This window comes from Lytechinus variegatus, chromosome 17 (assembly GCF_018143015.1).
Source record: "Lytechinus variegatus isolate NC3 chromosome 17, Lvar_3.0, whole genome shotgun sequence".
Classification (NCBI taxonomy): domain Eukaryota; kingdom Metazoa; phylum Echinodermata; class Echinoidea; order Temnopleuroida; family Toxopneustidae; genus Lytechinus; species Lytechinus variegatus.
The window spans coordinates 16,452,487-16,465,195 of NC_054756.1; the positions used below are offsets into that span (position 1 = coordinate 16,452,487).

Below are 12,709 nucleotides of genomic sequence, written 5' to 3' on the forward strand. Positions count from 1 at the left end.
TAAAAAGATGCATAAATAAGATGATGGTGAAAATTTGATGCATTCAAAAGGTATGCTAATGCTGAATAATCTATAGCACATAAATATAAATGTGAATGGAATGAAGGGTTGGTGTCGCAGAATCTAAAAATGGCGCTGAATACAGACATGCTTGACATTTTTCAACTTGAAATTATCAAGAACAATTGCAATCTTCATTCAGCTTCCATTATTCATTAGATTTTATCTTCTGTTAAATCTTGTGCCTGCTCTTGATAAATACAAGTGAAATAATGTCAAGCATAAGATTCATTCAGCCTCATTTTAAGATAAATATTTAGTTTAAGATGGGATAAGGATTTCTCATTTTGATTGACCAATTAAATGAGATACCATCGACAGACGAATAAAATCGTTCCGGTAATCATTCTTCACAAAACTACAAATAATCCTTGGAAATGTATACACAAGCACATACTTATGTTAACAGGAGATTAATCGGAGATTGTATAAACCTAATAATTATTGAGCAAATTCTCTCCCAGGTATAACTCTGTGAGCTAGAAATGAAGTCATGACGTCGAAAAAAATGAAAAGACCACTGTTGCTGACATATTGCAGATTGCACACACTAGAACAACCAAAAAAAATCCTGCATAAATAGAAGACATGAATACTTTCCCCAAAAAATGCAAATCTATAAAATCAGAAATGGAAACAAGATGTACCTACAATTCAAACAAAATAAATTGGTGGTATGTGAATGAAAACTGACGGTTATAAATGTTGAATACTGTATCAACCAAAACAATCAGGTGCGGTATAAACTCAAAAGGAGTTGGAACAGAATTTTCAAATACTACCTTCCAGGTAGTCCTGAAATTCTGTGCCAAATGATTCCATGAAATGAATAGAAATACCTGTAAGCATGACATATCTACAGACACGGTAATTCTAAATAAACAATTGTACACTTGACCATCCACTGACAATTTTCAGCATTCTCTGTTTTCAGCCTAGATTACATATTTCAATACATTACTCTACGTAAACTATATTATAACTTACTAGATCTATCTATGACAATATATACAGCATTGATTTCAAAGACTTTCAAATGAAACCATTACTTAAGCTATCGAATCTAGACCTAGTGCGGCCGTGGCATATCTTCAGCAATCACGTCATCACCAACTGTCCGAAGAGGCCAAAATAGATGAGTTCATGTCTAATAATTTGTTTAAATAATTGAACTAGACTGTTAATTGTCGATAATCTCACAAAATTTCAGGAGCCTTAATGGTCTCACTCAATTCATTTGATATTGAACTATCATTATAAATAGAATTCATTTACAATTATATCATAGCTACAAAATATAAGTTGAACTTATTGAATTTGTTTTGTCTAAAAACAATCTATCTGCTGAAACTCTCCAAGGACTGGTGGCCGTTTCTTAAAGCTGTTTAAAGGTTAAGAGTGACTTTAAGAACAACTAATGATTCTTTCTTGTAGTAAGTCATATTCACCATTGAATGTTCATTGGTAATTATTTAACACGTAAGAAAGGATCACCAGTCGTTCTTGAAGTCGCTCTTAACATACGAACTAGTGGATGTTTCATAAAGCTGTTGTAAGTTAAGAGCAACTTTAAGAACGACTGGTGATCCCTTCTTGTCGAAAATGGTATATTTATTGGCGATGTTTTAGCGGGTAAGAAGGAATCGCCAGCCATTCTTAAAGTCGCTCTTAACTTACAAACAGCTTTATGAAATGGCCCCCAGCTATTAAATGAAACACCCACCTGGTCTTGACACCACTAACAGTAGATGAACTATAATTCTGATTACACCTACTCACCCTGTTAAATATCATATTACAATATTCTGTACAGAAGTGTATAAAAAGAAAGAGCATAAATGCATAACTTTCATTTCTTCTTTGATTTCTACCTTGTAAAAATATACTTCTTCATATCATTCACACATGACTAACTCCTCGATCTTCTGCATATATGTGATTTCCACTGCAGCGGTCATCATAGTCATAACATTAGTGGCAAGTCCCAGTTGCTTTGTATTAAAGGATGAAAAGCCATTGTGTGTCTGCAAAACTTTTTTAAATACTTTATGCAGAAGACTTCACACCAAAGAAGTGAATAAATATTTCAGTTTTAATCACTGCACTCCAGTAGCTTTCGTTGTGGTGGTCGTTGATGTCGAGATCCCAAGACGCTTGCTGACGACCTCTAACATGACCTGGACTAAGGCATCCATGTCGTATCTGTGGGTCCATTTCCAATCCTGCCTTGCCTGGGCGTCGTCAAGGCGTTTGGGCCATGAGTCCGCTAGAAAAAAAAGTAGAAAAATAAACGTTTAATCAACCAATAAGGTTTGGAAATAAATGATTCAACTTCACATTCATACTGGGCTATTCTTGCTACATTTTCAAAACTAATACATTCAGGGAATTCCATTTACTTCGGCATGGTTAATGGCAAATGTATATGAATGCCAAAAGGAAGCAAGTGCTGCTGTGGGATTAGAACCCCAGACCTTATGGTTCGGAGTTAAGAGACTTTACCAACGTGCCACAACGCCTCTACAAAACTGTATGAAACACCCACCGAGTTTATATCTTACCGATACTCTGTCTGTCATCTGGTTTATAGTCCACCGTGAACTCTGGGATGTATTTCCTGATGGCTTCCGCTATCTCCTCAGGATTGAAGCTGATGGCATTGATGTTGTAGGTCCGTAACCCGAGCAACTCCTCCGGAGCTTCCAGCATCTCAACGATGGCTCGGAGACAATCCTTGATGTAAATCATGGGGAGCACGGTGTCCGAACGCAGGTAACAGTCAAAGTGGCCGGACTGAAGAGCATGGTCAAATATGGAAACAGCATAATCTGGAATGTAGGGGATGGCAGTAGAGGTTTATAAGAATTGTGTTCCTTAAAATCTATAATTGTGTTATATATATTACATGTATGTCTTGTAATGTATTTGACATTGGTATGTCATAACGGTGAAACAGAAATCAATGAATCAAATCGAATCAAATTTGGAAAAATAAACAGGTCACAACAAGTATCCACGGCTAATGGGCATCAAGGTGAGTCAACAGGGCATCATGATCTTGAATTTAAGCCCTGGAAAAACATTTGTTATTTTTTCAAAGCACTCACCACTTTTTTTGTGTTTCAATGACAGCAAAAGAATTATTTCATTGCAAGAACTAAGAGACAAGTCCAGGGTCTTATTTCATAAAGCCTTACAAATGTGTAACCTTGACGTTATGGTAAGGGCTGTCTGGAGACCTTGATTGCCTGACAGCCCATGTCACCATGATTGTTATTGGTTATTGATGAAATGGCCCATTCTTAATTTAGTTAAGCTCTATACAACAAAGAAGAAAAAAGGCAAACTGTCATTACAAGGAGGACACCAAACTCATAGTAATTTTGCTTCAATCTCAGAGTACTTATACACTGAACAAGTATTTGTCACACTTTCTCCACCCTAAATAATGCAGGTGATCATGAAAAAAAAACCTTTAATGCACTTTTGTACAAAACAAATATAGTGTCCAGTACTGTCCACCTTATGTATAGGCAGTGCACACCCCCTCAGGGTCTCACTGTATTTACCTGTTGTACCCCCGCCTGGGGCAGTGTCCCCAGAGATGACCCCTGGTAACCTCAGAGATCTGAAGTCTACACCAAACTTGTGATGGTAATACTATGAAGGAGAACAAGAGAAGAATATAATCACATGTCACATTAAGTGATACAGATGGTGAGAAGAGTGTTCATCGCGCTGAAGTCTTCACCAAACTTGTGACGTGAGAAATTGAGAGAATCATTTCACAGTGATTCAGAAGTTTATGACATTTGATTTAATAAGAGCAGTCAGAGATCTGAAGTCTACACTAAACTTATGATGGTAATACTATGAAGGAGAACAGGAGAAGAAGAGAATCATATTGTGATTCAGAAGGTTTATAAGAGCATTCATAGAGCTCAAGTCTTCACTAAACCTATGATGGTTATACTGCGAAGAAAAGGAGGGAAAAGGGACATTTTCATGTCAAAGTGGTTCAAATTGTTACATCATTCAAAATAAGAGCAGTCAGACTGTCAGAGATATGATGTCTTCCATCAAACCTACATATATGATAGCAACAGTATGAAAGAGAGAAGGGGGGCAGTATCATGTCATACTGATTCAGGAGGTTAAATCATAATAAGAGCAGTCAGAGACTTATGGTAAATTAGAAATAGAAGGGCTGCTTTTTCAAAATGAAACCAAAGTGTCAAGTTTTGCTGGTTTATTGCTGTATTGACCAGTGCCGACCGCACAGACACGTTGTTAGCCTAAAAGAGCACAAACAGTAAGCTCAGTCACAACTTTATGATTGTTACGTCAAAACATTTATTTCAATGTTAAGCAATGCACTGTTGTAACATTAGGCATAGCCGCCACATTACCTGCTGTAACAGGGCCTCTTTTAGTCCACTGATAGCGCTAACGTTTCTGTGCGGTCAGTACTGGTTGTTGAAATGTTACTTGAAATGAATTAAACACAATGAGTCAATCATTTAAAATGAATATCTTTACCTCTCCTAAGAGTTCTGCATGGACCTTAGCCACACCATAGATTGTCCTGGGCCTCTGAATGGTCAGGTCAGGGGTCAACTCACGGGGCGACTGTGGTCCGAAGGCACCGATGGTACTGGGACAGAAGATGCGGAGCTCATACATCTTGGCAAGCTCCATCACATTGTGAAGACCTTGGATGTTGACTTTGATGGCCAATGGAACATTCTAAATAAGACATCAATAAAAGGAGTTTGCCCATGCTTTTTAAAATTTTGAAACATATATAAGATAAATTGAAGTAGTTGTATTGAACACTGATTTCATGAGAAAGAGAAAGTTTGTAAAACCAAGATGAATTGTCACATAATCATTTATAATCTTGATCTGTACAATTATATAACATGAACTTTGTTTTTTGTTTTTTTGATGAAACTTTTCTGGGACCCTTTTGCGATCATATACAATCATAAAACAAATCCATTTAAATCAGCAAAAGTAAAAAATACCCTTGCATTTATGATTTTTTGTTGAAAATACAATGCACATTGATTTTATACACCCAAACATATTTTTGAGCAATTTGGGGGTTAACTTTACTGGCATAAATCCAAGAGGTGAACATTCATGTATAGTTCGGGGGGGGGGGGGTGATGATTTCTTGTCTCCCCCTCCACTTGAATAGTATAACGTCATGGATTTACGCCCAAGCTTGACATGCATCAATAAAGAGTTATGCAGCAGCATAACAGTGAATCCTATTTTTATAAAAAAAAAATAGTCTAAAACGATGTGCAAGATAAAAAGTCAGCCAGCAACGCAGTAATAAAAATTTTGCGTTGTGGCATAGTCCCCAGTTAACTGAAGGTTAAACATTGGTTACCTGTTCACCAACAGCACTAAGAACTGCACTAAAATGAACCATCCAGTCGATGCTCTCATTGACGATTATCTCTTGGAGATTTCTGAAATCCAGTACATCAACAAATGCATATGGACCTGCAAGAATACACATAATATTATCAATGCTAGGTAAAAACAAGTACACAAGTATCTTTAAAAGTGCATGGATGGTCATTCATCAAGTAGATTTGTTTAACCTACAAATTCTAAAGGCCATTAATAGCCTGTATTTTTCTTTTCTTTTTTTCCCCCTATCATTATTGGATGGAGAGATTTGCGGTTATACGATTTAAGTTAGTCTTGAAAAAGATGGTTGGCTTGTATTTCTGATAATGGCCCTTAAAAGAACTGTTATTCTCAACGTTTCAAGCACATATGCGTTGCCCTTTGTCAAGAAAATATGTGCTTGAAACGACAGCAAATTCACTTTTTCTTTTTCATGTATTTATCAGTGGATATCTTTAAATGATAATCTTGGCTGTGATGATTCTTTAGATGTTGATCACAATAGCCTATTCACTTCAAAATGCAATGTCTTGTTTGTATTTAAATTGATGACACGAACATTTGTCCCGGCGAAAATTGCTCCCATAAGATTTCTGAGAGCATACTAGGGTTAAAGTTAGCATTGGAATAAAGTTATTGGTTCAGCCTTCAGTACAATGTAAATATAAGGATTAGGGTTTATTAAGTTTTCGAGGTTACAGCTTTCATGTTTGGCTCTGCCTTTTGCAGATTTTCCTTGTCACTGGACCAAATGAACCGTAAAATCCTCCAAAGCCTTTTCATTTGCACTCTTATTTCTTTTGTAGTAAATGCAAATGCAATGAAGTATGACAATGGAATTCAAAGAAAAAATACCAGAAAATCACTCATGAATGTAACAACTTCACTGCTATCAGCTCTCACTTTAAAAACTCACATTTTACAATTCAGTTTGTGCATGCAGGTGTTTCTAAAAGTTTCTTTGTTTGCGATTCACATGAATAAAAAATTTCATTTGGTTTCATAGCCATTCAAAGTGGTCACCTAGAAAATTTGACTTCAAGCCGAAGATACTATATACAGTGTAATGCTTTCAGCACAGAAACCTTGAGAGAATTTGATAAATACAACTGCCCCTGTCAATTCTGGATTGGCTTCTGCACTAGACTGGCCAGCTACAAGCGTGACTTAATTTGAATTTTGCTGTATAAAAAAATAACGCAGTCATAGTGTGTTCATCTATGTTAAATGGAGGACAAACATTCATTAATGAACTCTGCGACAATTGTACCAAATATACTAGTACATTTTTAAAAAATGAAATAATCAGAAAGCGTAAATTTGACAGAGCACAAGATGGTCGTTTTCATGTACTTCAGGTTTCCAAAGTTCTGTAGATCAATCATAATTCGACCTACAAGTCTCACGATTGTTAACTCCAAAGTAACATCCTGTATCAGTGTATCAGGAGTATATGGTAAAAATTAATATTAAGTTCAAAACTTGACTGGTTGGTGAGACTATCATCTTACAGGACAATCTAGACATACCAGCACCAATTACATAACACAACTCAAGGCTTCGTCTGGGAGTACACTTGTCATTGCTTGTGCATATATGTAAGTACGGGTTCGTGTACATTACAGTGCAATATTTCAAAACCTGGGCATTAAATCATATATAAATAATAGATTATTCCTTGTAAAATCTAATCCAAGCAATGCATGCTTTCTCTATGACTTCTCACATTTTAGCCTCTTTCAATAAATGGCTGGTTTTATTCAGAAACAGCACTTCCATGATGCACTGGAAATGGATTAATTTTTTTCTGTAAATTTTTTTTCTTCATCCACACTTTTTTTTTGCATTTAGGATATTCAGAGAAATGGTAAAATTTAATTCCAAACAAAATTTACACACCTGCATCCACAATGTGCCTGGGAGGTTTGACGATGTCTGTCAGAATAACGTTGTCTCGACCGTATCTCTTTCTCAGCACCTTCGCTAACCCCTGACCAAGCTGACCAAGACCCCCTGCAAATTTAATTTAAAAATTGGATATGACTATTATGATTGGATAATTGAAACTTCAATGACAGCAGAATTTACTGGGAGATAATGCACAATGCTAGGGATGTGCTGCAATGTACACGTAAGTACCCTCTCCCCTGGACTACTGTACAACTCTACCAAATTCAATTGGAAACTTCAACTACATGTAGTGACACCCCCCCGGTCAATACCCACATTGATGACTTTGTGCGTTAATACTGGTACGTGCACTGTATCTCCATGTATTGGAGATGAATAGCATTGGTAACAGTATACATGTATATTTGTTGAACACACCAGATAGCATCAAACATCTTTACATCTAGCCATATCATGTCACCAAGTCAATATGACGACAAAAGGTATCTGGCCAGGTCAAGTTAGAAGAAAATGATAAGTCGACATAGCTACAGCAGGTAACATGGCAGAAAGGAGTGGACTTACATGTATGTAAGCAGCAAGAAACTTTGTGTTACCACATTAGCAATTTAGCTAAGACATGGGAATTAACTTAGACAAGACATACATTGCATCATAAAGTAACATTGCATAGAATTTGGAATCACTCGAAGGCAAAATGGCTCTGTTTTTACCTCCCAAACCATTCTTCTGCCATTTATCACACTAGTATCTCTCACCTGTAATAAGAATTCTAGGTTGGTCTAGACTACCGATAGGGGAGTAGGACTGACAAAACGCAGTAGACCCTGAAAGGAACCGGATCTGGGGCGCCCTCACACTGTTGGTGTGGAGAATCTTTTTGGTAAACGTTCGCAGTGCCGACCTCCACATCGTTGATGTCATCCTGTCTGCAGATTGATATCTACATGTAAGAAGAGATTCAGAAAAATGTTTTTTTTTTTCAATTAATGAAAATAAAATTGCAGGCTGTAAAAATATCCAAGGAAATCTATAATTCATATGCAATATTTCTTTACAACTGCGCATGGTAGTGTTTCATTCTACAGTGTATGTTTTTTTTTCTTTTCTTAATTTTGAAAACCAAAGAATGCAATGTTTGAAATGTTTGATTGATAAGTATAGAAAATAAGCTAATACAAACTTTACAAACCAAATCGGTACAGTAGTGGCTAAGGTCTTTGTGCAAATAATGTGAATGGGATCTTGTATACTCTGTAAACATTTCTTGATAAACATTGTTGGTTTACATGTATTTACTTAGTGCAGGCTTACAAATTCAACAGGTACATGCAAAGAGTTATTATTGAAAAAAATAATCAAAATTCTTTAAAAGCCATTTAATGAAGTAGTATCAAGCATACTGTTATAATGTTTATTTGCAGACCACAATATCAGAAATTCCATTTTTGCAGACATAATGAGACTGTATGACTAGTATACATTAAATATACATAATGTAGCGCTTTACGTTAACATGCTCAAAGCACTTCACAATGACAATAAATAAAATTCTGCTCTCAAAGTGCTTACAAAAATATAACTTACTTAGGGATAATATTGAGAAAATATGTTTTTGGCTTATTTTTGAAAACTCATAACATGTACAGACATTGACACAGAGACTATTCCAGATAGATTAAAAAAAAGTTTTGAACAACTGGTTTTGCTTTCAAGAACAGGATTTTCCTCATCCTGCATGGCTGTTGAAAATAAAAAGAAAATAATGCCCTAGGATTAAATTACTAATTCCTGGAAATCATACAGAACATATATCACATCGCAAACTATATCTTGAGTGATTTCATGTAGTAAATCTTATTATTGTATGTGCACACTGTACATATAAATGTATACAAACATAAATTAATTTTGAATGAAGTGCAGAAACAAACCCCCCCCCCCCCCCCGCCCCACAATAAAGGTAATGAATACAATACACAAAATAATAATGATAAATAGTTCATGATAATTCTTTTGTAAATTAAGACACTGTACAAACTACAAAATTTAAAATCATCAATATACTGCCAAATTGAATGAACTACATGTACAAGATCATTCAAATAAAAAAAAACTTGTACAAAAAAGAAAGGAAAACAATGGAAGACAAATCTATATACATGTACATTGTACATGTATGTACTCTCTAAAAAATCGAATAAATTTTGATAATAAAAAAAATAAGTAGAGAATGATTGGTGATTTTTTTCACAAACTTTGCACAAAATCGTTTTTCAATTAAAAAATTCAAATAATGTCATCATGGTATCAGTCATATATAGCACATTCTGAATATACATGTATATGATCATTATCGTCATACCAGCAAGTGTGTAAGAGAGCTAATTCAGATCTCAAGCGATAAATTAGGGGTGCAGAGAGTTGATGAGTCCACAAAGACACATGGTGTGTTCATGGTACCAGTTATAACCTATGAATAATGTCATCATGGTATCAGTCATACACCACATTTGTTGTTTCAAAGATAGGTCTGCGATCAATTAATCTAACATCCTGCTTTCTACTCTACAGAAAGAAAGATATTAAAGGGGAAGTTCACCTGCATGATATTTTGGTTATATAAAAGCAGGAAAATTAGAGAAAAATACTGATCCTTGTTTAGTGACTGCAATGAACTTATACTAAATCTGGGCCCTGCAAAATGGTTATGATACACGTAAAACAGCAAGTTTTACTGGTCGTTGTAGGTTCTAAAGTGTCCATGGACAACTATTTGACTGGCCAAAGTACATGTAAGTCTGCAATAAATGGCTAGTAATTAATTTCTTCGATAAAACCCGCCACGAGATCTTTAATTTTTCACTTTATTCTAAATTTTAAATAAAAAGAACTAGATCCCAGTAAAGCTAATAATTATTCCCTTTTGGTCCTAAAAGCACCAAAACATAAAAAATACACTTAAAAGGAAAAAAAAAGCAGTGCCTTACTTCGAGTTCAGCTGTCGTAAACTCCCAGTATATCTGATGGTGTTATAATACACAAACATATGGCCATTGGAAAAACTTTTGGGTCGAAACCATTGGCCAATCAGATCATCCCTTCTATCTCGGGTTGAATTGCTTGTCCATCATACGCAAGCAACAAACATTCAACTCATGGAAACATCCGGGCACTGTAAGTGACGAGGGGTGGAGTCTGTTGTCACTTTCATGAATATTCAGAACCAAGATGGCAGCTTACAGGCTACAAAAAGTGATTGGAATCTCATGAAGAAATTGATGTTAACCATTTTCCAGGCAGTAATATAGGGTAAGAAATTAGTTCAAAGGGACCATACAAATATGGCCCTCATAATAGGTTATGTACTTTGGTAATAATGATCAGATTAAACTTGTTTGTGGGGGTTCTTTTTAACTTTGCAATATCTGCCATTGAGTCCCTGTACAAAATCAAGTAAGAAATTCGGTCTCTGTAATTTGTGAGTGCAGACAACAGAGTTCAGAAGAACAAATAACAAAGACCAAACTTTTGGTCTAGTACAGTACCTGTTTACAACCCCCCCCCCTGTCTAGTCTAAATACATTCAAAAGACTATTGGACATTCATTGGTCCAACTTTCACTATGTAGCACGTGATCCAACTCTTTCTTTAGCGTACCCTCAAAGCTGTAGCATCTGTAAGAAGCGACCGGAAGACTTTCAGGACTACCTTCTCTTCCGTATATTGCTGATGCTGATGTAATAAACAGAAGAAAAGAAGACAATAAAAAAAGAATCCTCACCCTCCTGAGAGCTGACCGCAAATGAATATGGTATATGTAGCCTGTAAGTCTAAATTAAACAAAGTGCATGTACATGTAGATACTGATTGTAGGCATTAACGGAAAGACAAGACAAGTCCTTAAACTTTAAATTTCACTCTCGAGTTCTTTCACACTTCAAGCCCAACTCAAGTCCAAGTGCATGTAGATCTACTGTACATCTAGACTAGATCTGATTAGTCTAGAATAGATCTAGATCTTACGTAACGCCGGGTCCTAAGTTAGAGTTAGACTAGGCCTACATGTATATAGTCTAGGCCCCGGGGGGGGGCACTCGACCAAAAATGTGGTGGGGGTGTGCCGCGGGCGAGACAAAAAACGGGGGCCTTGGAGCGGGCTTATTGTAAAAAGGAGGGTCCTCGGAACGGGCTTCGGAACGACAAATGTTTGTGAAAACGGGGGTCCTTGGAACGGATCGCCAGCGTGTGAGTGCGTATGCATCCCTATGGAACGGTCATGCGTGCATGATGCAGCTAGCGCGGCCTCCGCCGGGGAGCTCTGCGGCCGCTTTTCACCAAAATTCGACTCATTCAATGCGATCGGAGCGGCGTAACGAAAAATATGCGAAGCTTTGGAGCGGATTTCCCTCTTCTTTTTTCTCGATAAGAAGAAAATGCTATGCCTTGGAGCGGCTTCCTTTGTTCTTTTTCTCAACAAGGCAAAAATGCTATGCCTTGGAACGGAAATTTGAGTGTGAAAATGGGGGTCCCCTCCGCGGCACATACCCACTATGCATTATATACTGAGTGCCCCCCCGGGGTCTAGGCCTAGTTAGACTAGTTAGACAACTGGGCGTTGTGGCGTGCGCCTGTAATCCAAGCTGTTGGGAAGTTACAAATTGATGCAGAGGTTCGAGCCCTGGTCACGTCTTTCGGATGGTGACATTAAAGGTCGGTCCCAGACGTAAATAATCATATCTGATTGATACACGTCTGACAAAACTCAAATAGATCTAGTTTATACACACACACACACTTCATCAAAATTCAAATGATCAATTGTTGCAAAGACAAAGTAAATCCATGAATTATCACTATAAAAACATTTATCTATCTGATTCATAGATTTTAAGACATAGGAAATAAAACAGATAGGATCAGTTTCAGGTTTTTATTTTGTCAGTTACGTGGGCGAACACACTGGGTCAGTACACCCAAGACCACCGGGCCGGGAAACGTCCCAGAGCTCGGGCGTTGGTCGCGATCACGTACACAGTTCGACTATCGCTCGAGTTCGGCAGGTACCGGTACCATACAAGGATTGAAGGAAATTAAGAGAATTAGAATTAAACAGCTCTCAGTTGAATGCACTGCTTAGTTTTAGCTTACCCAAAATGAGTCTTTCTTATACAACAATAACACAAATCCAACTTCCTTGAACAGATACAGATTGTGCCCTTCTTTTCTGAAAAGCTCAACACCAACAATTTCCCCCCGCAAATCAAGTGAATGGAAAATTAAGCACCACACATGGATTGTTGCGTAGTAA

General features: G+C 36.8%; 1 protein-coding gene across 3 annotated transcripts; it reads right to left on the reverse strand.

The window, feature by feature from the left end:
• Positions 1-211: 211 nt before the first annotated feature.
• Positions 212-12,709, reverse strand: LOC121430654 (L-threonine 3-dehydrogenase, mitochondrial-like). 3 transcript variants are annotated; one of them, XM_041627986.1, is made up of 9 exons: positions 12,550-12,709; positions 11,059-11,133; positions 8,157-8,341; positions 7,387-7,500; positions 5,462-5,577; positions 4,600-4,806; positions 3,630-3,720; positions 2,622-2,888; positions 212-2,326 (listed from the first exon to the last, which is right to left on the reverse strand). In XM_041627986.1, the coding sequence occupies exons 3-9, from the start codon at positions 8,320-8,322 to the stop codon at positions 2,157-2,159; spliced, it is 1,131 nt and encodes a 376-aa protein (XP_041483920.1). In that variant the 5' UTR covers positions 8,323-8,341; positions 11,059-11,133; positions 12,550-12,709; the 3' UTR covers positions 212-2,156. The 3 variants fall into 3 exon arrangements, with proteins under 3 accessions (XP_041483920.1, XP_041483919.1, XP_041483918.1); XM_041627985.1 differs by lacking the exon at positions 11,059-11,133 and having other exon boundaries at positions 12,550-12,708; XM_041627984.1 differs by lacking the exons at positions 11,059-11,133; positions 12,550-12,709 and adding an exon at positions 10,389-10,959.